The sequence below is a fragment of the Podarcis gaigeae genome (genome assembly GCF_964106915.1).
Source record: "Podarcis gaigeae genome assembly, chromosome: 12".
Taxonomy (NCBI): Eukaryota; Metazoa; Chordata; class Lepidosauria; order Squamata; family Lacertidae; genus Podarcis; species Podarcis gaigeae.
In genome coordinates this window covers 38,967,535-38,993,823 of record NC_139688.1, presented here as the reverse complement: position 1 = coordinate 38,993,823, position 26,289 = coordinate 38,967,535, and the positions used below count along the sequence as shown (strand labels likewise).

Sequence of the window (26,289 nt, the reverse complement as noted above, 5' to 3'; positions counted from 1 at the left end):
AAAACAAATGCACAAGTTAGCTACAGGTACACTTTTACTCCTTTTATGCATCAATACTTTTGACCTGACAACCCCTGGAGCTCATGCATCTCACCAGGGGTGAAATCTGCAAATTCCACAGGGCATGTTTCAGCAGGCTGTTCAATGCAGAAGCCAATATTGAGAAAAAGTTATACTTAACACCCAACTGATTTATGACCATATAGTTGCACCAACACTACTTGACAGAGCACTTCTCATTAAATATCTCCTCATTCTCCTCATCTTCCAATTAGCCTCTATTCCACTTTCAAATCTAGTACAATCCTCTTGTCCCTTATGTGTAATCCTTTCCATGGGCACTCACCATTCTACCTTTGTAAGTAGGACCTGTTTACTTACTTTTATATCCTGCATTTCTTCTACCATGCTTCCCAGGAGGCCACCCATCCAGGCACTGACCAGACCCAGAGCTCCTCAGTTTCAGCCAAGTGCTGACCTCAGACTGTGTCCTGGGGCCATACCATGTTGCAAATTTATCCTTGCCTACTAAAAATGAGTGCCTCTGGCTCAATATTCCAGTCATCTATGGCCTCCTCTATTATATTATATAAGCTGTAAGGCGCTCAAGCAGGCCACTACATTCCAGACTCCCATTTCTGTTTTAAAGTTTTATTTTCCAATTTGAACTCAATATTTTGCAGCTACCGAGTATACTTAGTCTTCATTTGGCTGTTTTTTGGGGGTGTTATGTTTACAGTTTTGTTACTTTACATAAACTCTGGGGTTTCCCCAAGCATGCCAGTAGCAACTTTTGTTTCTCAGTAGCCCCATTCCTATCAATATTTACCACCAGGACTTGCTATTAGTGGGGTTGCTATATGTGTACCATATTTTTCTCCAAATGCTTCTTCTGTGCTCTTAACATTAGTTTCCTTAAACTAAAATTTACTCTTCCTACAAAGATCTCAGCGTAACTTATATATGGTTCCCAGGTGTTTTCATATTCAGGCTACACAGCTTCAGCATTAAAACTGCTTTGTATATGCCTTCAAACAATATTCTTTTCATTGTAGGCTTTTTTGGTTTTTTGTACTGTAAGCCACTTACCGTGAGCCACTTTTGTACTGTAAGCCAGTTTAATAGGAAAGCAGGGTAAAAATATTAAATCTAACTGTAACAGACTCCCCCTCTAATGATAGGAGCTGGGTAGCACAATCAACATGTTTATTGGTGATTTAAAAGATTCAACTCTCCCTGCTAATAACGCAAGAGAGGTGCGGAGTTAACTGTTTGTGGTAGCAAGGTATTGTATTACCGTATTTACTCAAGTCTAATGCGCCATTGAATCTGATGTGCACCTTAATTTTCGCAACACAATTTGGCCAAAAAAGGTGAGCCTTAGATTCGAGTTAATACGGCATGTGACGGCTGTGCTGTATACACTTTTCTGCCTCACACACAGAGGTTCAGTTTAAAGAGGAGGCACTTCTAGAACATTCTTCTAGACTTTTTATTTAATTATGCTCAATGAGGGTTCAAGCCTGATGGTTACTCATGTGCGGCACAATACTTAGTTACAGGCACATGCTCATATCAGAGATAGGCAAGAACTTACTTAAACTCTCAGACCTTGTCTCAGGATAGACTACAGGCGACTCACCGTTTGCACGGGGATGGTGTTCCAGGTCATCACATGCATCAGTGAAGCACGTGTCAGCCCACCCCAATCTGCCCCCTTTCAGGGCTGAAAACGGCATGCATGTCAGCAGTCACACATCAATCAAACACACACAAAATGGTTGCCGCCTTTATTTCCATCTAGAATGGCTATTAACATCACTAAACCAACAACTCTCCCTCAGCCTCTTCAAAAATATTTACTTCACCCTCAGGGAATTAGCCTGGGTTGCCATGCTTAGCTTTACCCCAATCCCTATCCAAACAAGTCACCCACTTCCCAGGTCCCTATCTAGGTTTTCTCCCCAAGCCATAACTGATTCCCATCTGACAATTTAACTGAAAGGTTTTAATTTTCTGACTCACCAGGCCCTTCTGATTGGTTGTCGGGTCACCACAAAGCTGACTCAGAGTCTCTCCACCACGCTAATCTAATTTAAATCCAATTATTTATCTGTCCCCTAATGGCTGGAACACATATACTAGGAACTGGCAACTAGCACCTTTGAGGGACTATTTCGTTTCTCAGAGATGCCTGATATGGAGCTCAACAATGCTTCCCATCTCATGGCTTCCAAATATTATGCAACTTGGCTATTTTTCAGTGCTGACCTAGGAAATTTGCCTTCACCCTCTCCTGTCCATAAGAAAAGATAATGCAACAACAAGTTCAAAATTTTCACAAGGGAACTCTTTCAAGGGCCTGTGGCTGTTCACATGGCTATATTGAGATTCAGAGAGCAATTCGCCTGTGTCAGCTCTCATGGGACTGAATCAACAAAAGTAGCCAAAGTTGCTCTTTTTGATCCTTGTTAAAAATTAGTTGCCAACTAGGTACAGTACCTAGTTTGCAATCCCTCTCTGTTCCTCTTCCAAGCTTCTTTTTTTAAAAAAATGACTCCGCACCCACCCTCTAACCTTTAACTCTTGCCCGCCCCCTGCAATTGCATTAGCTTACAGTTAAGATATATTGCTCTACCCTAAGCTTCTGCCCCCACCCTCAATTTTTCATTATCTTGTACTCTGCTTATTAAGAGAATACCTAATGCTAGTTTTGAAATGGAAAACAGAAAAAACTGACACAGCAAGTCTTCCCTTCATGTTATAGAGCAGGTGAAAAGCAGCAACCCCTTTTGTTTTTCCACTGGGATTTGGGAGAGAAAACAGAGCATGCTGCCTCCCCTTCTGGGAACTCATTTCTGGCACATGTGATGTTTGTCGAAAGCTTAAAGTGCAAAGAGGATAGAGACAAATTTTTACATGTCTACATAGCCATTTCCCATTACAGTCAACAGATATTCTGAGCACCATTGAGCATCAGGATACATTTCTATGCATACATATCTGGGAATAGCTGTAAGCTAGGCAGAGCACCAGCGTTAAGAAAACCCAGATGTATTTCCAGTAAAAAAGATTCCAAATCTCTAGAAAAGCAAACTGCAAAAAGCCAGCAGCATAAAACAGTTACTTTTCAGCTGTGCCCACTGGCAACATACTACTGCACACTAGCTTAACAAAGCATTATCCCTAAAATATCCTGCCTACATTAACAACATTCCCTAGTAAATATATGAATATATGTTACCTATCCTTTCTCTCCCAAACCCGAGTCACGTGAAATGCATATTTTCTGTAACAGCAACAACAACAACCCATGCTAATACACCAAGGAAGGCTATATTCCTGTTCTAAAATATAGTGCCACAGCCTTCTGCTTACAGCTGGATGAAATCAATCTATGTAAAGAGACCATCTCTTACCCCAGAGCTGCCAAACAGCAGACAGCTAAAATGGCTGGGGGCTGATAACAGTGGGTGCTGCCGGATTCAATTTTCACCAAACTGGAAACTGACATGTTGGTGTGTCATACATTTACATAAAATTTAGTCTGCAGATATATACGAATAAAATTTCCATTTAGAACTATATTTGGCAATGCAGTCCTAGAGTCTTTATTTTTGAAATTGTGAAGTGTTCCTAGCAATTGGTACCAATCACCCCAGTCTTTGCCAGCTGGAATCCACCTACTTAATCACATGGCTGGTGGATATGATAGTGGGTGGGTGGATCGATATGATAGTTTGATTACCAGTGAACACCTCTTGAAAAGAAGAGGGGAACTTCAGTTGGTAGAGCATGGGGCTCTTAATCTCAGGGTGATGGGTTCAAGCCCCATGTTGGACGAAAGATTCCTGCATTGCAGGGGGTTGGACTAGATGATCCTTGTGATCCCTTCCAACTCTACGGGTTCTACAATTTTATGATTCTTTTTCTTTTGGGACAGTATGCCAGGTGAATAAGACAAATTCCCTTGATATTCCTTGCAGAGTGAGGTGGTCAACCCTTACTATTGCTTACCCTGATAGATGGGTTAGTTGCCCCTCTCCATCCTTTACATCCGAATAAGCACTGCCATGACAATAGTCACGCGGAATGAGCTACAAAAGAGGCTTACCATCTTTGCAAGATACAGGCTAGATTTTATGATCTGGAAAACCCTACAAGGAACACTGTGTACACGAGCGTCCAAATGCAGGGAATAGTCTAACACAAATTAAGATGCAGGAGAAAAGCTATACAATCCACGGAATCAAGATACATGGATGCTCTAAGGCTGGCAGGCAATTAGCAATGACAAAGGGGATGGCAGCAAACAAGTCGATAATTCAGTCAAAATGGGCTACAAGTTCCTGGACTGGGCTAAGGCCTAAAGCAGTCAGAGAGTCAAAAGTTTAAGTAGAAAAATAAAAATCAAGGTCAGAAGTAAAAAAAGGGAGCAACTAGTCTAGTAAATATCTTTGCACACATGCCTCTTCTGGGTATGCTGTGTCTCCCAAGAGTGGTCTGCTCCCCACATTTTGAAAAAGCATTTTGATCCAACTGCAATAAATTTCACTTAAACTGTATTTTAATAACCTTGCCAGTTATACAGAAAATCAGACTTGCTTCCAATGCTTATTATCACCACATGACTCTGGACAAGTTTTATAAGGCCTCTGAAAAAAAGCATTATTTTAGGGTGGAAGAATTTCTGTTGTGCAGCTTTGAGCTTTTCGTTACACCGCTGATCAGCAAGGTCAATATTACAACTATTTACATTTAAACAAAACCCACATCTAATTTTGTAAAATGACTGAAACTTAAACCTGTTTGAATTACAAACGAGGGAAAGGAATTAAACATGCAATATACTACTTTTTTAACATCTATAGGCTCCTTGAAGGGACAAGTTCTGATTCTTTCACCAACAGAGAAAGTAATATTTTGTACCAAAAAAACCACACACACATGCGGTGCTGCCATCCTCCAGCTCCACTGTACAAGACCCTGTACAAACCACCCGAGCCCCCCCCCCACTGTTCCCTCACATTATGAGAGAAGTCTGGGACCCTTTATGTCAAGCAACATCTTGCACCTGCTATTACTATAAAAGGGCTCATTTTCAGCTGGTTCCTTGCTGGAACACAAGAAACTGTGTTTCCCAGAGCACAGCCTGAACCCTGCATTATCCTCCATCCTCCACAGAGCCTTGCCACATTGCAGAGTGGCACAGTGATGGAGAAACCCTTTGGGGTTATGCTCAGAAGACAGGGCTTTCAAAAAATGAGCCAAGACTTCCCTAGGCTAAGAGCAGAATGTTTGCTTCTAGGGATTCCACCATCTCTTCAGTCACAAAATACTTGCTTGCAGATAGTTAAGTGCATAGCTTAGTGGTATGCATTAAGGAACTTTTCTACCCTGACAAGACAGTTAATCTCCTCATTCTCATTTGCCTATTCATCCAGTAGGATTACCTTCAGATCTCATATCACCACTGGCTGGTTCTTAATCTGCAAGTGACCCCAAAGTCACCATGCTAAGATGCCCAAAGCAACATTTCACCTCCAAAAGCATCCTCAAACTTGTCCTACTACAGACCAACGCCTACATGTCATTCAGGAAAGGTGGCAACACAATCTCTTTTTATGCCACCATTTCCTGATGGGGAAGGAACAACCACAAAATGTTGCAACAGAGCTTGTCCAGAGTTAAGAGATATTTCTAGGGGAGAAAAATCAGCTGCTTTGGGCTGGTGCTTGTATGCACAAATGAAGTACCAGAAATAACTGCAGCCAATTCATTTGCATTTATACCCATATGTGTAGTCCCACCATCACTCAAGCAAATGAACATATAAAAATGAATAGTATAAATCCACCCATTTAACTCAACTGGCCTAATGTATTTATAAACATAAATTTTAATGTTTTACTTCTTTCCACCCTAAAGGTTCACAGTAGATGTCTGCATTGCTGGGGGTTGGACTAGATGACTCTCATGGTCGCTTCCAACCCCATTATTCTACAATTCTATTATCCCACAGATTGCCAACATACTAGACACATTGAGAACTGATTTTTAACCCATAACTCCACTTCCTTCAGCCCCTTTCTAGGTGGCAGGGTTTCTAGGGGTCCACAATAACAGGAGTAAAAATGACAAAAGACCTGTTGATACAGGAATAATCTCCCACACCTTTGCCCAAAAACTCTTTCTTCCACAGTACCGTAGTAAACTAAACTTGTAAACACTGAGCTGTGTCTGACTATGCAATGGGATATTTCCCTCTTAGTTAACTCTATCCAAAAGGAGCTCAAGAGGAGCTCCTTCCCAATTCATACCTCTCTTTCCCTAGTTCCAGTGAACAGAAAGTGCCCAGCATCCATTTCTGCAGTGCTCAGTCTAGAGCAGTTATTCTACATATAGTTCATCTCCTTTTGACTGAATGGTTATTCCCCACCCATCACTCAACAGCTCACCTAGAACACATCATAAAAATGGGGTAATTTCAGTGACCTGGTTTGCAGGCAGTAGTAAAACAAATTGGCCAAGTGTGCGGAAGCATGCAGATACTTACAGCAAAAAAGTGGGGCTGCTCTGCTCCTCCCCCACTCTTCCTGCTGCCATGCTGCCCAGAAACAAGCCATAGTTTGGTTTAGTGTTATGGGTTGTCTCGCTCCAGAGGCACTTTTTCAAAAATTTAGGTCACAAACGGCGAAGGGCTTTATACAATCACCAGCACCTTGAATGTGGCTCAGAAGCAAACAGGTAGCCACCATAGTTCTTTCAGAATAAATGGTATGTTTATCCCAATTGGCTTTTCAATCTTGCAACCCAGAGCTGCAACTTCTGGGTCATCTTCCAAGGACACCCTTCAAAAAGTGCATTACAATAGTATAGTTAAAAGGTTATCTAGAATCATAGAAGTGTAAAAGTTGGAAGACACCTCAAGGGTCATCTAGTCCAACACCATGCAATATAGGAATCTTAACTAAAGCATACATGACAGATGACCATCCCACATCTGCTTAAAAACCTCCAAGGAAGGAGAGTCCACCACCTCCTGAGGGAGTCCACTCCGCTGTCAAATAGGACAGATCATCTATTTAAACCACTCACAGCACCACCATCTTGTTGAGATCCAACTTGAGTTTATCGGTCCTCATCCAGCCCATTACAACTGCCAGACACTGACCCAGCCTCACCTGATTATGGTACAGCCTCCTTTTCATCACATACCTGTGCATAGTTATCTTATTTAACTTGGATAGCCTCCTAACCGAACATTTTTCTCTCCTCAGTACTATATTGGCAGTAACATGTTATAAGCAATTACAAAGCTTCTCTAAGTTAAGAACTTTCAAAAAATATAGCAGCAAATAATTGATGCAGTAACGGGGAATTAGATGTTAAATCCCCGTAGCTATGGTATAAACTGAAAGAATTTCATAGATTAATTGTGGTATTTTAGAATGCACTTTTTTTTCTTTTCTGCACAACACAGCTGGCACAAAACAATGTGTAAGCATTAAGCAGGTTAATCAGGCAGGCAAAACTTGCAATTGATTGGAAAACTATTTCCATATCTAGAAAAGAAGTTCATTGGTGCACATAGCCTCACTATCATGTCAGAGCAAAGGCCCATGTGTAGTATCAATCTGCATTGACATGCATTTACCACCAACTAAAATGTTGTAAGTATGGATTCATGAAGAAGCCTCAAAACCAAAGTAACCAGTTGAGGAATATACTAACACATTTTGTTCTTCAGCAAGCTTCTCATTCTAACATGGTTATTTTTACAGTCAAGAGGCTTTCAAAATGGATTTAGAATAAAGGTACATTTGAATATTTGTCCAAATAGGGTAACATGATTTTATTTTTTCAAAGACATTAAAAAAAAAAACACCGTAGAGGCAGTCTATTTTTGTAAAGAGTCAAGTGGATTAGCTAGCTAGCTATGTAGCTTACAGAAAAGCAAATACCTAGAATGGCCACTGCAGAAGACAACTCTAGTTGGCTGTTACTAAGAAATGTGGTTAACTACATCATTATTTAAAAATAACTTTAGGAATCACCTCTGAAGGATCACAGAAACATTTGACTGTAGCTACTTCTGTGGCTCATGATATCATGCTATTATTTTTGTGAATCATGTTAACCGATAAGCATTTACATAACTTTTAAACTATTTGAAATACTGCACTTAAAGTTGTAAATTCTATAGACAGTGTGATGTAGTGGATAAAGTATTAGCCTTAGACAAGGCATACATGGGCTCAAATTCCTGACTGAGTGCATGTCAGCAACTCTCACCTCACTGAGTTGTTGCAAGGATACAATGAGATAACTTTTGAGTTCTGTAGAAAAAGGAGAGGATAACAAATGAAATACTATAACTGAAATTAAATGTCCCTCCCTCACCAATAGTTTCTTATCTGCATTTAACAAAAAAAGCTTTCTAGAAATAGCTATCACACAGTAATACCATGCTCTTTCTTGAGAAGCTATGACAACCACCTCATAAGAACATGAGCTCTGCAGGATCAGACTGAAGGCCTATCTAGTCCAGCATGCTGTTCTCACAAATGCCTCTGGGAAGCCTATAAGCACCTCACCCAGAACTCACGTTCCATATTAAGTTCTACAATGCCCTGCCGTTCGTGGAACCTAATCTCCTGCAATCAAGTTCAGCCTCTATTTCTAAGAAGCCCAGAGCCTCAGTTGGTTTCCCAAAAGTCTACCAGATTGCTTCAAAAGCGACTTACTAAGGACTACCACAGGTACAGCTCCTTTACTTACCCTCTATTGCCTTATTATGGTCTTCTGCCTCAGTCAACGATCAGGACTAAGCAACCCTTGCCATCTCTGGATAAGAAAACTTCTGTTCCTGCTAGATCATCTTCTGAGGTCATTTTCTTTGTGTGCCTTCTCCTCGAGAGATCTGGCGGGCTTCTCTGCAGTGGCTCCCCGTCTATGGAATGCTCTCCCCACAGGGAAGTTTCCCTGGCACCTTCATTATATGCCTTTAGGCGCCAGGCAAAAACGTTCCTTTTTAACCAGGCCTTTGGTTGATTTGATTAACATCCTATGCCCTTTTAAAATGTGAGTGGGTTTTTTGGGAGGGGTGGGGGAGGGTTACTGGGTTGTCGATTTTATTTTGATAGTGTATTCTGTGGTTTTATATTTTTATTTTATTCTGTTAACCACCCTGAGACCTCCAGGCATAGGGTGGTATATAAATTCAATAAATTAATAATAAATAGATCAACAATGAACAGCTTTCTACTTAGTTGTGCTGGAACTGGGTTATTTACTAAACTTATAGGCTTGTACTCCATGGTTGTCCTCTACTGACAAGTGCCCCTTGATCCAGTATAGTCTTCCAAAGGAATAGAGAGGGGATTTTGATCTGTTCTATGACTTCCTATTCTATCCCCTCCATGACTTCCCATTCTGTTGCAAAGGGCCCACCAACCCTTGAAAGCAGATTGGGGGCTGCAGGGGGAAAAGGTGAAAATTACATCCCTCCCTGGTTCCACTGAGAAGCCTCTGTTGGGTCAAAGTGCCTTCTATCATGAGAGGGACATTTAGAAGAATTTCATAAAGAGTAGTCAATATATTCCATTGGGATAACCCTGCAAAGTGCCATGTTGGCCTGAGAAGCGGTGACAAAAATCACAGCTCCTCTTACTCCTGGATTTAGTGCCTTAGAAGAAAATGCACATTCCATTTATGTGTACGGCTTGCACAGCCAGATGTGGAGATAATATTTTCCAGTGATGCATTAAAATATGGAGTACACACTGGTTAAAATAACTGCTGTCTTAGACTGAGATATCAAGTGTATCAAAACTGAGTTTACTTTCAAATAATCTGTAGGATTTACTTCAAGTGAATATTTTTGAAATAATGGATAAAAAAGATTGACTGGTCTTTATGTTAGAAGCTGCAAGGTATAGATTTGATTTCATTCAAGGAATTATTTGGTTAAATTGAATCTAGACACAATGCAGCCATAATCTGCCACAACATTAAATACAGAGATTTTTAATATCATAAATCCCTAATCCTAAAAAGGCTTAGGAACGCATAGTCACATTTCATTCATGTCTATATAAAAATATGTAGGACTAGCACCTCAATTGTTATGTAATTTATTTCAAATTAAAGTAAAAGAGAGTGCTGGGATATTTTTTTGTATAGGAATCTATTAGGACAATTTGCCAGATTATTAGTAATAACCTACTCATTTATTCCTGATCAGTCAAGGTGGAAGAATGCAAGCCTAAAGGCCCACTCTTAGTATCTAACAGATGACCATCCGGAGAGTGGGTACAACGTCTGAACAGGCCCATCTGTCTTCCACTTTTGTGGTAACGGACATAAGCTGCCATTATTCAACCCCCAAAATCAATTCAGCAAGAAAATCCTGCACATTCAGAGAAGTACAGTCATACCTCGAGTTACAGACGCTTCAGGTTGCGTTTTTTTCGGGTTGTGGACCGCCGAAAGCTGGAAGTACCGGAACGGGTTACTTCTGGGTTTCAGCGGTTGCGCATGGCAGAAGCGCTAAATCATGCTTTGCACATGTGCAGAAGCGCCAAATCACAATCCATCCGTGTGCAGATGCATCGCTGCGGGTTGCGAGGGTGCATTCCACACGGATCACGTTCGCAACCCGAACATCCACTGTATTCCTGTTCCTCCAGTCGTCACTTCAGTGTTCTCAGGGTGAATTGGAACTGGCATTGTAAACCGATGCCTGGTTCAAACTCTGGCTACATGAGACCTCCCACAACCAAAGCATACAGTACCTACCATATTACGCCACAAATAACAGCAACAGGTAGAAGAAAAGAATCCAGCGTATTCAGAGGAAGGAAAGCCAAGCCACAAACTAAAAATGTACAATTTTAAAGAATACAGGGAAATTAAATAGCAGGAGGAATGAAAGGATTATAGGTTCTCTCTTCCTCTTTGTTCCATAAAGGGAAATGAAAACAAAAAGTAAGGACAGTAATATTCAGCAAGTTCATCTATTCACAATCCTTATATGATGAGATACCCTCCTGTTTCAGGGTTTTCTCTACCTTACAGCCTATGAGTAGTTCGAATCTTCTGGAGGCCACTAGGTTAGTGAAAGCTGGGCCCTATAGCTTTTTAAATTTATTTATTTAAAGCTAAAAAACAGGGCACTGGTTGGGTCCCCCCCAAAACAACAACAACAACAATGTATTTAGGGGAAAGAAAAATAGTTTTCAAGTCTTTTAGAAGCATCATTGGCAGGTTTGGGTATGTGAACAATGCAAATATGTACTGCAAGCAGATACACATATTTTCCTGGGTGAGCTTGGTCCAATCATTATTTCGCACCCTATACCTAAACTGCTTCACAGGGTTGTTGTGAAGACAAAAAGAAGTGCAAAGAATCATATATGCTGCCTTGAGCTCCTTGGAAGATATATAAGATCTAAATGTAAAAAAACCAAACAAACACAGAATACAGTTAAACCCACCCACTACTCACACAGAAACATGGATACAAGCTTCTGTATTCCTCTACAAACTAAATGCAGATTTAGCATGCATGACAAAAGCCAATAGACACTAAGGTAGTAAAGTCACATGCTCTGAATGTGCATGTAGCTGTTCATATTACACAATGATTGTGCTGACCTCAGGTGACGACTACAATCTTGGTATTGCATGCACAAGTGGGCATTACCCTGAAACACCAATGTCATATGTTTTGAGGGAGGAGCAATTTGAGTACAGTACTATGAAGGAGAGAAGCCTTCTTCCCTAGGATTGCCATGTGGAAAAGCAACAGTGGCAGCATTGAAAAGACACTTCCTCTGGCTGTTTTAGTGAAAAAAAAAGGTTGGGAAAACTCAGCCCAGAATAAAGTCCGGCAATACATGCCTTGTTAACGATGCCATTCCAGAGTTTTCCACAGACTACTCTTTGGTGATTGCTACTGCACAGCTTTTGTAGCTACACTTCAAACCTAGCTTTAAAAACTTGGCGGAGTATTTGAGGGGAGAAAGAAGAATTTTGATGGACTTATGCATCAGGAATATCTAGAATGAAGCTGCTTCCAGACAGAGGCTTAATACTACACATGGGTTGTTAGCAACTGTTTGTTTTTTAATTTAGAGGATTTTGTGCAGAAAATTCATTTTAAGGGGGGGTGCAGAATACAGGGTGGCATTTTGATGCCAATGATGTCATGTGAATGCTATGGAAAACTTGCATGAGCAGCACCTGTCTAGAAGCACACAACTGTTTTTGAGAAATGTTGGATATGGCTCACAGGATTCTTCATATTTTGAACATGACTTCTGCAACTATGAAGAGCAGAAACTCTAGGTTTTGTTTCTCAAGCCAACATTTTACAGCAGAGTTGAAAGGCAGTGTGATCTTGTCAACAGCCAAGTAGAATTGGATTGGGAAGACCTGGGTTCTAATTTCAGCACTATCTTTAACAAACCTCTCTTTTTGGGAGGGTTGGGCTGGTGTGTTAGTGGAAGGAGATTCAGCTGGGCTCCTGTCTAATATTACAGACAGTGAAGAATGCCAATCCAGCCTTTGAAACAGTCATATCTTTATATGAATGTGATTTCTATTTTTGTGATTCAAGCTGCAAAATACGACCCTAAAGTGTAAAAGCATTTTATTTTGCTATTAATACCAAGGACAGCCTTGTGAAACATTTTTCTACCAATTTTGGTCATATGCAAATGAATTTATCCAACCGTAGCTGAAAGCTAAGTTTCCTAATAAAGATGATCTTTTTTCAGAGGCATAATATAGAATATTACTACTAAACAGTTCAAACAAGCTTTTGGACTCTGTAAGGAAGTAACACCTACTATTTCCTAGTACCACAACATAGCTATGAATGCCTTTCTGGTCTGTCACTTGGCAGTGGGATGACATCTTCACACATACACGAATAAGAACACATTCCAACCCTGTCCCACACAAACACAAGACCAAACAAAACACACCAACACGTTGCATGTTTAAGTCAAAAAGGCACAGCATCACAGAATCACCTGCAACAGTCAAGAGAAAAAAGGAGATGAACAAAGAATATAAATCACCCTAAGAATTAAATACAGTATAATTTTAAGAATTTCAAGATAGAAAACAGTGTGTAGTTCTCTACCAGTGTGACATGATTAAGCAGAAGCAAGTTCCAAAAGAATTCAATCAAAATTATTGAGCTTAGGAAATCAAGTCATTTTTATCACTAGCAAAACCTGGCTGGCCAGCCATTTTTAAGAAAAGCATTGTAAGACCTATTGAAATATCCCTTTCATAAGACGGTAGGACTCACCTCCTTGTACATTGGCTTCCACTATATCTGAATTAGTACCAACACACTAATAAACCTACCTGGTCATTTTATTTGTTATCATCTGAAAAAAGCTTTAGGAAATCTTGGATGCAAAAGTTAGATCCACAGACTTCCATGGGACTTACCCCAAGATTAAACATGCACAGGACTGCAACCTTAAAATGTCAACTAAGTTTTTTAACCAGATCTAATCCTTTGCCTTACATTCATGCTAAACGCCTATAAAATGCATCACAAGTATCGGTAAATATCGTTTACTGGTCTGAAGTTGTATTTTAGCAATGAAATATTTTATGTCATATATACATTTAGGACAGTCTTACAGTATTTAACTTGTTTCTGAACCTGAGATGAATGCTAACATAAAATGCTCTATATTTGCTCTATATCTGGGTTTGGTTTTTTTGTGTGCTCTTTTTTCTTTTCTTTTTTTACTACTTTGAAAAGTATGTACTTTTGGAAACATTTTTCTGTTTCCTGAGGTTTAGGTGGCTGTTGTATAAACAAAGAAGGACTCCAAGTAACAACAGCAAGACCTATTGGAGGGCTAGGTCCAGTCTAAACAGAGGCTGACAACCAACTTGATGAATTCCTGTCCTTTGTGATAGCATTATATATTTTTGCACAGACTAAACAATTCCTCATAAAACAAATGAAGACGATCTTGAGTCATTCAACTCCTGGTTTTGTTGTAACACAGTGCCACAACAAAGCCAGCTTGACACATTGCAATAAATTATTTGCACTTTCTTTATATATCAAAGAGCTGATGAAGTTGTTCTAGTGATTATAAGCATTTAGGGCTGAGTGTGGACAGAACAACTGTTAGCAATAAAAACTGTTGGTCATTTTCTTTCGGGCATTTTCCTTTCTCCCCACCTCCATTCCCAGATCAATATGGAAAAGGAGCCCAAGTTCTGGAGTGCTCTGTTCATTACGCCTTGGGCCATAGAAGCTACTATCATGGGTTTTTTTAGGATAAAGAAAGAAAAGAAAGAAAACGGTACTTCTCATTTGTCTATCTGTAGGATAGACAAATGGGGGAAAGCAATCCTAACATGTTACCTTACAGCAGGGATGAGGTACCTGTGCCCCTACAGGTGTTGCTTACTCCAGCTTTCAACAGACCTAATGAACATGCCCAATGGTCAAAGATGTAGGAATCTGGTAGTCCAACATCATCTGGCAGGTAACCTATTCCTGCTTTATAGTCATATACATACATACATATGAGATATGATGAAATAATCTGTGGAAAAGATGTCATTATTCCATTTCAGAAGTTTCTACTTTCAGGGTCCTTAGTATTGTTCCTTTGGGATAACCAAATTCTATTTTAACTGTCCAACAGTGGAGCAGACTCCCACGAGAGGTGGTAGTTGACATTCCTTCATTGGTGGTTTTTAAGCAAAGATTGGATGGCCACCTGTCATATATGATCTAGTTAGGATTCCTGCAGTGCAAGGGGTTGGACTAGATAACCCTAGGGATCCCTTCCAACTCTACACTTCTAGGCTTCTCACATGTAAATGGTATGTACTGTTAGTCAATCAAAATGTCAATTCAACTATGATTTACTCCATGGTTGGAGTAAAAACAAGAATGCCAATGCAGTATAGTTGCTAAGAGTTTCAGACTAAGGTTGGGGGAAGACCCTGCTCTGAATCCCAACTCACCCAATGAAGCTCACTCAGTTACCTTGAAAGAGTCACTACCTTTCAGCCTAACCTTTCTTACACGATTGTTGTTGTATGGGGAAAAAGAGAGAAGAACCACATCTGCTACCTCATGCAACTTGGAGGAAGGGGAAGGGTATAACAAATATTTTTGTTATATTTTTTAAGGCAAAGACATCTCCTTCTTAACTGCTTGTTTTAAAAACTACTCCGAATGAAAACATGCAGGAACTGTGTTACAATGAGAAAGTGAAGCTTTAATAGGTTACTGCAGTATAAATGTTACTAATGCATTGACTTTTGTGGCATTTATCTCCAGCAGAAATTGAGAAAATACCCTAGCATAAAGTAGGGGGAAGGAAAAAACACAGAGAAAATACTCTTGCTGCTGCTTTTCCAAAATGCGTGGAGAGCTAGAAATATTGTTTGCTATGCACAGGATCTCTGTGCAGAAGTGGTGCTTGCCCAATCCAGCAGGCTATGCAGGCAAGCTGTCCTACATGCCAAAATCATCTGGAAGTGGGAGGAAGGGAGGGCTAAGCCAGTAACAGGTTAAGAAAGCAAAAGACTTTCCAGTTCGCTAACAGCATTCATCAAGCCAGGCTCACTGTCCAGCTTTTAAAAAGTGATAATGTAAATGTAAGCAGAGTACTTTTATACAGCAAAAGTAGGGACTCCCAATTAAATAAACAAACTATACTGTATAACATTGTTACTATCAGTAACATATGCATAAAACTTCAATATACAGAACAACAGAGAGTTGAAGCTCGTCGTGCAACATCCTACTCCTAAATGGTTGTGTTAGCTTCAGCCAGATGCACACCACCACAGATAAAGCACTATTTTAAGAATGACCAAATGAGGTTCCATTTGCCATTTAGTTTCATAAAGTGCTGCACTGAAAACTCCTGTTGCAATCAGGAGTGCCCACGTGGTAAAACAACTCTAAGGGTTACAGATGGGGCATGTAAAATTGCAACACAGAAGCGGTCTACCACAGAGAAGTAGCACACAAGCCAGCCCTTTGAACGCAGAAATCCTCTTACTACAAATCCCGAGCACAGCACAGGGTCCCTAAAAAGTGGTGACAGTTCTTATGATTTTACATATGCAGCCAAGCCTAGCAACAAACCAAGGGTCAGGTTCCACAATGGATAAAACGGCAACTTCTGCTGGAACTGGAGCACTACAGCCAAATCCTAAAGCCTGCTACCAAAGCAGAGCACTGTAGTTTTTTGCAGGCCCATACTTTTCGTAAGATTAAAATTGTTTACTCCAGCTCTCAACAAGCCTAGCCACTGTTCATAGAAATGTAATAAACTACACTGGGAGAAGAGGCTCAGAATACCAGTATAGTGGGCACTGCTTAAACAACAGTATATTATTTGCATAAGCAGGCATTTATTATCATATTTGCACTTACATTTCAACATCGGTTTTTAGTATATAACTCAGGAGCTCCAGATGTACTTGGCAGGTAGAAGCACCATTAAACAAAGATTAGTTTCAATAAATAGGAATCTGTGTTTATGATGTTAAAATTATACTACAGGAAGCAGTTATTTTAGTGCCACTAACTTACACAAGTGTTTTGCCAAACTCTTGTATTGGCAGCCACATACTTCAAAAAGAATACCAACTGTAAAATAGATAATATAGTTGTGTTCAACTAAATGGAAAGTAACAGCTGACGCAAGAAACTTGTATTATTTGCTAATGCTGCATGTCTATAGGGCAAGGATTTGCAAAAACTTCAATATGGATATCCATAATCAATAGCATGTTTAAAATTGCGCATCTAGGGCTTTTAAATTTTTTGCATATGTATGAAGGTGACCTTGAACAATAAACAAATTCTGAATAAATTTCAAACCTTAGTTCATTTAAAATTCCTGTTCCCACTGAACTTGGTAGGACTTGCTTCCAAGTAAACACACATCAGATGTGGCTGTAAATATGGCTGACACTCCAATACAAAATAATTATAAGCCAAGGCATGTTAATAAGTAATACTTGGAGTTCACACCATGCTGAACCACTAATGGGAGTAATAATACGAAAGAGATAGTGAGGAAAGCAACTAACGTTATTCCTAAAAATACTTATATACCACTTTATCATAAAAAAGAAAAATGTTAGAAAACAAATCTACAGTTTTAACCCATAGTTAGGTAGATGAACCACATAAGTCATAGATGTGTGGAAGGCAAAGTCCACTTTCAAGTTACCAAATTCTGAATCCCAATCCTAGCTTTAAAGCAAGCTACAGTTTGAAAAAAATGTTTCTTTTATTCCTACCCTTTTGAAGCACAAGCTTGCTACAGAAACTAAAAAATATATACACCACTATTTAACAAACTCCAGTAATACAGCAATTATATTGTTGTTTGGACTGCCAGGGAACACAATTGCAGAGTTATAAATTAACTCTGTGCTTGGTTCAAAATATATTTTGGCAGGCTAAATGAATACGGTATTGAATTTATACCCAAACAAGAAGCAACAGAAGTTTGCCACTGTGCTGCAGACGTTTGTCACACAGGCACACTGCTGCAAGTGGTTAACAAACCTGCACCACCTCTCTCTGACAGGATGGGTGGGTGAAAGACTGTCAAATGCACTCTACCACTGACTGTCCTTGTTCTCCCCTTGATTCTGAAAACAAGATCCTGCAGCTTGCTGCACAACTTGAGATCTGCTGCTAATGGAGTATTCATTATAGAAACATTTCACTTTACAACATGCTACTGAAAATACCTCTTCTCAGCAAGGAGATATCATTGGCTATGGACTTGCTGTATTCATACATATTGCAACTCTACTATTTTATGTAACTTTTAATGCAGCTCATCTGTGTTTAAAATTACCAGTATGGGTTATATGCCATTCAGCTACTATGAATCCTATGCCCTGTAGCGATCAAAGATAAATTACTGTCACATTTTATAAAAATAAACCAACTGTTTTCTTTAAAACTAACAAGACTTATAGCCAGGAATCCATCGTTTTGTGAAACTCTGATTCACCTACCAGCATTGTCTTATCTCCCCGTACCTGTTTGATATGTGACAATAATATCTAGAAAGTAATTAAGAAAGGCTAAGACTATAGGCATAAGCTGCCATAAACAATCTCTTGATGGATGTGCTGTCACCTTTAGGAGGGCGTTCATCTTTCTTCCCCCTCACCCACGTCATTTATCCTTGGTTTTCACATCACTTGCTGTGCGTCTGTCAACAGGGTACAAAATTGCTCTGCACAGGTGCACCCAGCATCCCACAGAATCAGCAAAAACCTGCGTAGTCTGAAATCTCTGCATGGCAAGCTGATTCCGTACTTAACTAGGCAGCAGTACCTTCCTTCCTTCTTTCATTTCAGAAGCACAAGTTCTCCCTCCCCCCCCCATGCCCCCAACTTTACCTCTTTATACAGACACACGCACCAAAGCTCCACACTCATATAATCAAAATTCAATAGCCAGGTTGTGTCCTCTCCCTGCTTTGAAGCTGTGTGTTCACCTGCACAAGTCAGCAGAGACATTTATTGCTACATACACGACTGAGCTGGCTCACCTGGAGCCTGGCATTTGTGCATGTCCATTTCCATCATCCCCTTTCCCACCCCCAAATAGCAGAGAAGCCCAGGTAGCATATCCTGTTACCTTGATGATGCTCGTTTTCTTGGGGTGACCAGGTTTGCCATCTGGCTGCAGGGTGGGACATCCTCTCTCTGTGGCAGGGCTGCCAGACTGAGTAGATTCTGTCTCTTCTCTGGTGCCCATCAGAGCACAGTCCCCATTGGAGACCCCGTTGCCGGCACTGTCCAAGTGGGTTCTTGCAACCCCACCTCCTCCTCCACCACCACCACCTTCCCCATCTCCCGCTTTGAAGGCCACCTTCCCGTGTCCAGGGCTTGGGGAGGACGCTATGCCCCCACTGCTGGTGCCACCCCCTCTGCTGCCAAACTCCGCCATCAGCCTCGCCAGTTCTAGAGGAGCAACAATATCGACGACCCTTCTCTTCTCCCTCCTCCTCCTCCTCCTCCTGCTGCTGCTGCAGCAGCAGCTCGGCGATGATGATGATTGGGCTTCTCCTCCTTCCGCTTCTTCTTTTTTTCTTTCTCCTCCCCGATATATGCAAAGGCTCTAAAGAGGCGGGTTGCAAAACTCTCCCGTCTCCGACCGTCGGTCAAACTGCAAAGGTTGCAAAGCGCCTGAGCGATCGCACAGATCCCGGTTCCGCCAGCGCCAGCCGTGGCTTTTCAGCACCTGGGAGAGGAAACAAGAGAGAGAAGGAGGGAGGGGGGAAGAGGGGGGCGGGATGAAAACGTGACAATCAGCTCTCAAATGAGGCGCACGAAACAATAACATACTTTGTAAAAAAACACGACGTACTGCATGCATCCGGTGGGGCGGCGATGCACCGCCTTACACACATACACACACACACGCAACGCGGCGTGCACGGAGAGGTGAAGGATAGGAGTCCTCCCCGAAACACAACAACAAAGGCGCTCTCCCCGAGGGAGGAGGGAGGGGAGGAGACAAGAGAGCTCCCCCCCCCCCTAAGGAGCTAGAGGCACGGGCGCGCGCGCGAGGCGCAGCACCCTTGCAAAAAAAGGCGGCAGCTGCTGCCGCCGCCGCTACTAAACCAACAGCGACTTCAAAGCAGCGGTGATTATTTGTGCATTATCTGGAAGGCGGGGAGGAAAGCGAGCAAGCTCTGAAAGGAAGTCGCGCGGCCAGTCACTTCCTCACAATATCGATGCTTGCTTGCATCGTCCTCCTCCCGCTCGCCGTTATAATTCCCGCGTGCGCGGGGGGCCAAGGAGCGCCTCCTTCCCTTCCTCGCCGGAGAGCCGTCCCGCCTCTTTGTATCCTCTCCTACCGGCTGCACACGCAGCTGAGGGCACTGCAGTGGCGCCTCGCAAGCGTCCACCTGTGCCGACACGGGGACACACGCGCGCGCGCGAGAAAGTCAGCACACGCAGAGAGCCGCCTTGTGTACACACACACACACAGACACGTATACACGCCCCTCTTCCTCCAGCACCCAGGGGCGCCTACGCACCCAGGGGCATTTTTACGCGCTACTCTTAACCTGCCCCTCCCCGCCACCGGGCAGGCAAGCAAGAGCGCGCGCGCGCGCGCGCCCCACCCCGCTTTCTGGGCTCCAGGACAGCACCTCTCTCTCCTGCGCGCGCAGGGTCCCCCAAACTGCCCTTCCCCGCGCACAGGCGCTGTTTCGGCCAGCTGTCACTTTTCCCGCCTTCCTTTCCCTCCCGCAACCTTTCCAGCAGCTCTCCCTCCCCGTCCAAAGAATGCGCACACCTCCACGGCAAGGTGACACAGTCGCCGCCGCCGTCGCTGCTCTCGGCATGGCCGCAGTCAGAGCAGGCGTCCCCTCCCTTCCCGCTTCCCCGCTATGGTCGCCGCCTCTGCCTGAAGCCGGATACGCGCCGAGAGACTGATTCATGTGCCTGGGCTGTGCTTTCCCCCACCCCGTCTCTTGCCTCACCCGTTGGGAGAAAGGGTGGCGGGCGGGCGGCGGCTGCCGCGGCTTCCCTCCTGGGCTGCCTGAGGTGAAGGGGCAGCTGCGAGCGTGACGCCGGAGCGCCCCCGCCTGTGGGAAGGCAGGGAAAAGCCCCGCGAAAACAGCCCCCGCCTCCGTCTAATTGCCTGTGCGTATCTTGCACCGGTGCCGGCTGGGCCCGACCCAGTTGTCAATCAGACGGACGAGCACCGCTCAGATTGGGCAGCCGCCCAGCACCCCCTCCGGCAAGCCCAACACACTACAGTGGAGCCCAGGGAGGGAGAAGCCAATCTGTCAGGAAAATGTTGCCCACTCGGGGTGACCTGGCGCTTTGCCTTCACAGACACCCCCTTCCTTTTTACCCGCCCCCCATAACCAGTTGCTTTGGGTTGTTTTAATGGCGAAGGAACTCAGCCTAAAGTGCTCTTCCTTCATATTCCTTTCAATTTTTTTGCTTTTCAACACACCTTCCTCTCCTGACCTCTTCCAGGGCTATTTTCCTTGGTCTCTCATTTTATTTTGTTTTTTAAAACCACACTTTTTACCTTGATGCGAACAACCGCGTGTGACATGGCACTTTCACAAATGGGTTTAATTGTTTTGTTTTCATTTTCCGCTTCTGTGATTGAATCTAAAGCCTCGTTTGGCTAGAACATGCGTTCCATTTAAAACTGGCTCTCTCCTGTGTTAATAATGCGCAGAAGAAGTGATACATTCCAGACTAAAATGCATTCTCGGCTTCACTTGTAAAAATGCCCTCAGGACTTTCAGTGGTTAACCCATCGGACCATCTGGATTGGGTTAGAGTCACATTCCTGGACAATCAATCCTTTTCCTGTCCATTAATGGCTTCCAAAGTGTAAATCAAATTGAAATGGATGTGTGTACATGCCGTATGCTCAAGGACATATAGATGACGCTTCCAAAAAGAGGCAGAGAGCAGACAAAACAAAAACAACAGAATAAGTGTGCTGGTAAAAAAGCAAGGATATATGCGTTTTTTGCACATGCTTTCCATACACCAACCACATCATGACAGCCCAGAGCACATTCTTGATGTGAAGTCTACCAGCCACTTAATGACCACAAAGCCTGCCCTTATACAAGCATACTGGCATTTCAGGTAAATTATATAATTATATTAATAATAAATTATTTTCCAGCCTTCTGCATGCTGTACAAAAAATGCAAAAGGGATCCTGTGAAAACAGGCAGCATAACGGTCACAAAAGAGTTCACTCTTTCACTTTTGTTTTAATTGATGTGCTATAGCTACTAGCCTCTTGCTGTTTACTCACTAACTTTAATACAAACACACCCCGAAAGGGTTTGGGGAAGGAAACACCTCTGCTTCACTCACTCTCTTTTGCTACCTAGATCATTGGTTCCCAATTAGCTAACGACTGAGGACCCCCTGTTTTTCAAAAGCCAAGCCATAGACCCCCTACTTTTGAAAACTTTGGTATCCCTATGGTAGTTTTAGTTATGTGAATGACGCCATGGACCCTGAGTAGGCTATGCAGACCCCCTGGGGTCCATGGACCACCAACTGGGAACCACTGACCTTGATAATCTACACTAAGCATCTCAAAGTTGGTTAAGGAGCAATGACTGAATCTGCATTAAATGAGTCTGTTAAATGAATTCGAGTAAATACATTAAGTGACATCATGGAAGATAATGTTGAAAGAGAGATTAGATGGTTTGATAAAGCAACTGCAATATTAACAGCACATGGCAGAACCAAATCTGTCATGGCCCTGAAAACACTTTGCAAAAGAAAACAGATATTGTGGGAATGTTTAAAAGAGGAATGGAATAACTTGATAGACAAAGCTTTAGCACAGTTGAAGAAGGAAAAGAAGGATTGCATCCTAAATACACTTACTAGGGTGTAAACCCCACTGAATACAATGGAATGTCCTTCTGAGTAATAGGATAGGATTACTCATGAATTTCCTTCTGAGTAAACAAGCATATAACCATCTCTGAATGTACAACAAGACAGAAGCAAGAAAGGATAAAAGCGGGGTGAAGAAAAGAGGTCTGGAACAGACAGAGACTAGTTTGAAAGTGACACAGAAATCCACAGGGGGTCAGTATAAGTGATGGGCTGTGTCATTGCCTATAGGAGAGAAAATGCAGAACAGAAAGAAGAAGCAAGGCTTTTCAAAGGACATTTTAAAAAAAATCACTGACGCACAAGTACATGCATTGCAACATTACAAAATAAATAACAAAAACAAACATGAATAAATAAGTCTATAACAAATACTGTAGGAATGAAATAATAGCCCCAAAGACTTACTTACAGTAATTATGTTATACAGTAATTTGCTTTATAAGACAAGTGTCTTTTCAAAATAATAATTGAGATGATGGAGGATAAAACTCCCAAGAGACCTTCACTGATGTGAGAAATGAAAGGAAACCACTTCTCAAAAAAGGAATTTTGTATAGCTGTGTGTTTTTGTAAGTCTGCTCTGTGATGCATTAACTTTTTGAGCAATTGGGGAAAAACCAGCACACAGATTACAAATGGCAACATAAGGGGTGTTATTGGAAAAACCAGGTACCTTGCCCTCTCCCCTCCCCTCTGAACAAATCTTCATTCAAACTGCACAGCCTCCACATGACCTTCGAATGGGGCTTGTTGGTTGTGACTTGTAGAGCAGCATGAAGCTGAGGTCTGCTATGTGCATATACTGTAGCTATCAAATGTGCAGTTTTCACCATATCCAGTCCCATAACTTAGACCAATGCAGATATCCCAGTACAGTGAAAAGAAGCTAAGAGATGGAATATCAACCATTTAAAAGACAGAAGACAAGTTGACTAGGAATAGGATAGAGAATAGATTTTGTTTGGAAAGAAAGATAGCTGAAAACTTAGTAACAGTCATTTTAGATGAGTAGAATAGAGGACATCGGCAAGATAACTAAAAAACAGAAAGGACATGTTGTGCACCCACTGCTGAAAGACAGCAAGAATCAGGAGTGAAAACTAGGGAGACGAAATCTTAGAAGACAAATGGAAGAGGAGACAAACATTGTCTTAATGGCACTGATGCTCAGCCATGTCAGTCCTCTGATTCAGTAAGTTTCTGTTTCCTATTTCTCCATTTAGAAAAGCACTGTACAATTAAAAATCCTTTGTTGGTGGATACCAATGTATTAAAATAGTCACTAGGCACATTCCACCATACATTACAGTGCACACTAACATTCCAAGGTTACACGTCTATCCACCTCAATTTAAGCAAGTCTACAATGAATTCAGTTGGCTTGACGTCTGATGGAACATGCATAAGATTCAGCCGCATGGAGTACTATTGATGGAGTGTCTGTGAGCTGTGTCCAGAAAGGGAGTTAAGTCCTTGGCTTGGGTTAGGACTCCCTTTGCTAGTCTACAACAGCAGCAAAACAGAGGGAGGAAAGGAAACAGGCAAAGTAAAACCTGATGTTGCCACCTTGATTATGATACTGGTTTCTCTTGTCCCATAGAGATAGCCTTGCTACTGTTATTCTGGTCCATCCTAGCTTTGCCTTCCTGGTGGATTTTGCTTATTGGTTCAAAATAGGTTTGTAAAATTTATCTCCCCTCTTAAATGCCTCATGGACCCTGTAGGTTTTCAAGGCAAGACCCTGAAAGAGTCCTTGTATTTTTAGGAGTTGCATGGAGAAGGTAATTTTACCTGGTGTGTCTTTTTCTCCACCACAACTCTTAGTTTAACTTGTTTAATAATTTCAAATTACACCCAGAATATACTATTAAATGCATTTCTAAATCTAAGTCTGCAAGAATTTGTCATGTAGAAAATGTAGTTAGAAAAACGCACTTACTAACAGCAGAGGTCATTTTCATTTAACATTTTTTTTAAAAAAACAATAACAAAATTAAGAACTAATCAATAACAAAATAACCAGTCAATTACCTAATAAATGCTGCTGGCCCAAAATCAATGGTTGTGTCTCATTGCTTGTACTGTTTGTGCTGTTTCTACATCCTGTTGGTGACAAGGAAAAAAACAGATATAAAAAGAGAATTCCTGGATGCATGGCTCCAAGTTTGGGGCAAGTACTCTGTGTAGAGAGAACCCCAGCAGAGATTTAAAATCACAATATGCAGTAAAGTGCGGAAATATAAGCTGCTCAAACCTGAGTTCCAAAATACTCCCCTGTTTAACCAGCATAGCAAAATACCACACATTTTGTTAGTTTAAAATGGTGTACTTGCAAACTCTCCAAAGGTTTCAAGGGAGGCTTGTTAGAATCATGTGGTCTGAACTTGGAAAAACCAGCTCAGACCTCTTTACATGCTAAGCTTATTAGGTAGACTGAGGAAACAACAGGCTTGATTACCTAGTCCCTCCCAAAGTGCGCTAAGCCTGGCAGGGCAGTTCACTCAATGGCATTAACCCTTTCACACATTCCCTTCATGCATTAATTAGACTTAAGCATACTGGTTGTATGAGGCTAGTTATCCCACACATCCAATGTTCTAGGGCAGACATGGGCAAACTCAGTCCTCCAGATGTTTTGGGACTACAACTCCCATCATCCCTAGCTAACAGAACCAGTGGTCAGGGATGATGGGAGTTGTAGTCCCAAAAGATCTGGAGGGCTGAGTTTGCCTATGCCTGTTCTAGGGAAAATATTTGGTTGTTTTTAGTTTTCCACATGCATAAATATTATTATTCAAACTGTTTTCTGAACAGATTTGGTAGTCCTATATATTAATCTTACAAATAGATTAACGTGCACACATTTTACCAGATATTATAAGAACAATTCATATAAAAATTCCAGACCATTTGAAATGCTAACTATTGGGGATCAATGCAATCATCAAGAAATAGATAAAACTATGCCTAAATTGCTAGTGTTAAATCCACAGATTGGGCTGGATTTATTTTTTGTGCTGCTTCACAAATTACATTAAATGGCAGGCTGAAATTAAGTATGGATTTACAGTAACATCTTTAGATCTACAAACCCTTCTGGACAAACAGTCTCTCCCTCATTAGCCTCAAATTAAAATTCTGAATTTAAAAGCTGCAGGAACCCCAAGTTATTAGAATTCTTTGTCATGTAGCCTCTCCAGCAGCGCAGAGAACATGAGTAATGATTTCAGCCATTTTGCCACTTAAAATGCAAGTACAGAACCATCTCCTTGCCACTGCTGATCAGACTAATAACAAAATTTGACTTCTGCATCAGTACAGTATAGCATGATAACGGATATTGTAAGAGCTGCGGCATTAACATTAAACTTTGGCAGAATGCTCCTGAAGCATGCTGGCCATAAAGAGATTATCCTATGCAGCAGTTGTTCATGGCAAAATATGTCTAGCTATAAATCTCTCTGAATATATGCTTAATGAATCTGTGATGCCAGGAAGCATCAATGAAATAAGTTTGGGAAGCAAGGACATGTTGTAATTGTGATGAGATTTAGTGTTAATGCCTGAGCCTTGTTTTCATGCTGCTTCTCTCCTTCCCTAACTCCTCTGACACAGTTATACTGAGGAGATCAGAAGCACTGACTTCCTTTTCAATGAACTGCAGCTTAGCTTTACTTCCAGGCCCTAAACTATGGTTAATCTTGACTATGGGTCGTTGAAACAAGCAATCTTCCCAAACTACAATTTGCAATTGAGCTGGTTTATATTAAACCTGTTTTGTCTGGGATTGCACAAATCTAGACTCTCAAGCCATAGTGGACTCCCTCAGAG

General features: G+C 41.7%; 1 protein-coding gene across 12 annotated transcripts in view; it reads right to left on the bottom strand.

Annotated features, from left to right (window-relative positions):
* Nucleotides 1-26,289, bottom strand: part of PLCL2 (phospholipase C like 2) — a 137,621-nt gene that overhangs the window by 51,122 nt on the left and 60,210 nt on the right. For 7 of the 12 annotated variants that reach the window (XM_083705585.1, XM_083705582.1, XM_083705583.1 and 4 more), the window contains 2 exons: nucleotides 24,490-24,561; nucleotides 18,686-19,291 (listed from right to left, as the gene is read on the bottom strand). In XM_083705585.1, coding sequence (XP_083561711.1) covers nucleotides 18,686-18,997 — 312 coding nt within the window. In that variant the 5' untranslated portion in view covers nucleotides 18,998-19,291; nucleotides 24,490-24,561. Of the gene's footprint in view, nucleotides 1-18,685; nucleotides 19,292-19,417; nucleotides 19,628-20,353; nucleotides 20,788-24,489; nucleotides 24,562-26,289 lie in introns of those variants that run through there. The other 5 variants (XM_083705581.1, XM_083705579.1, XM_083705584.1 and 2 more) reach the window with 4 other exon arrangements.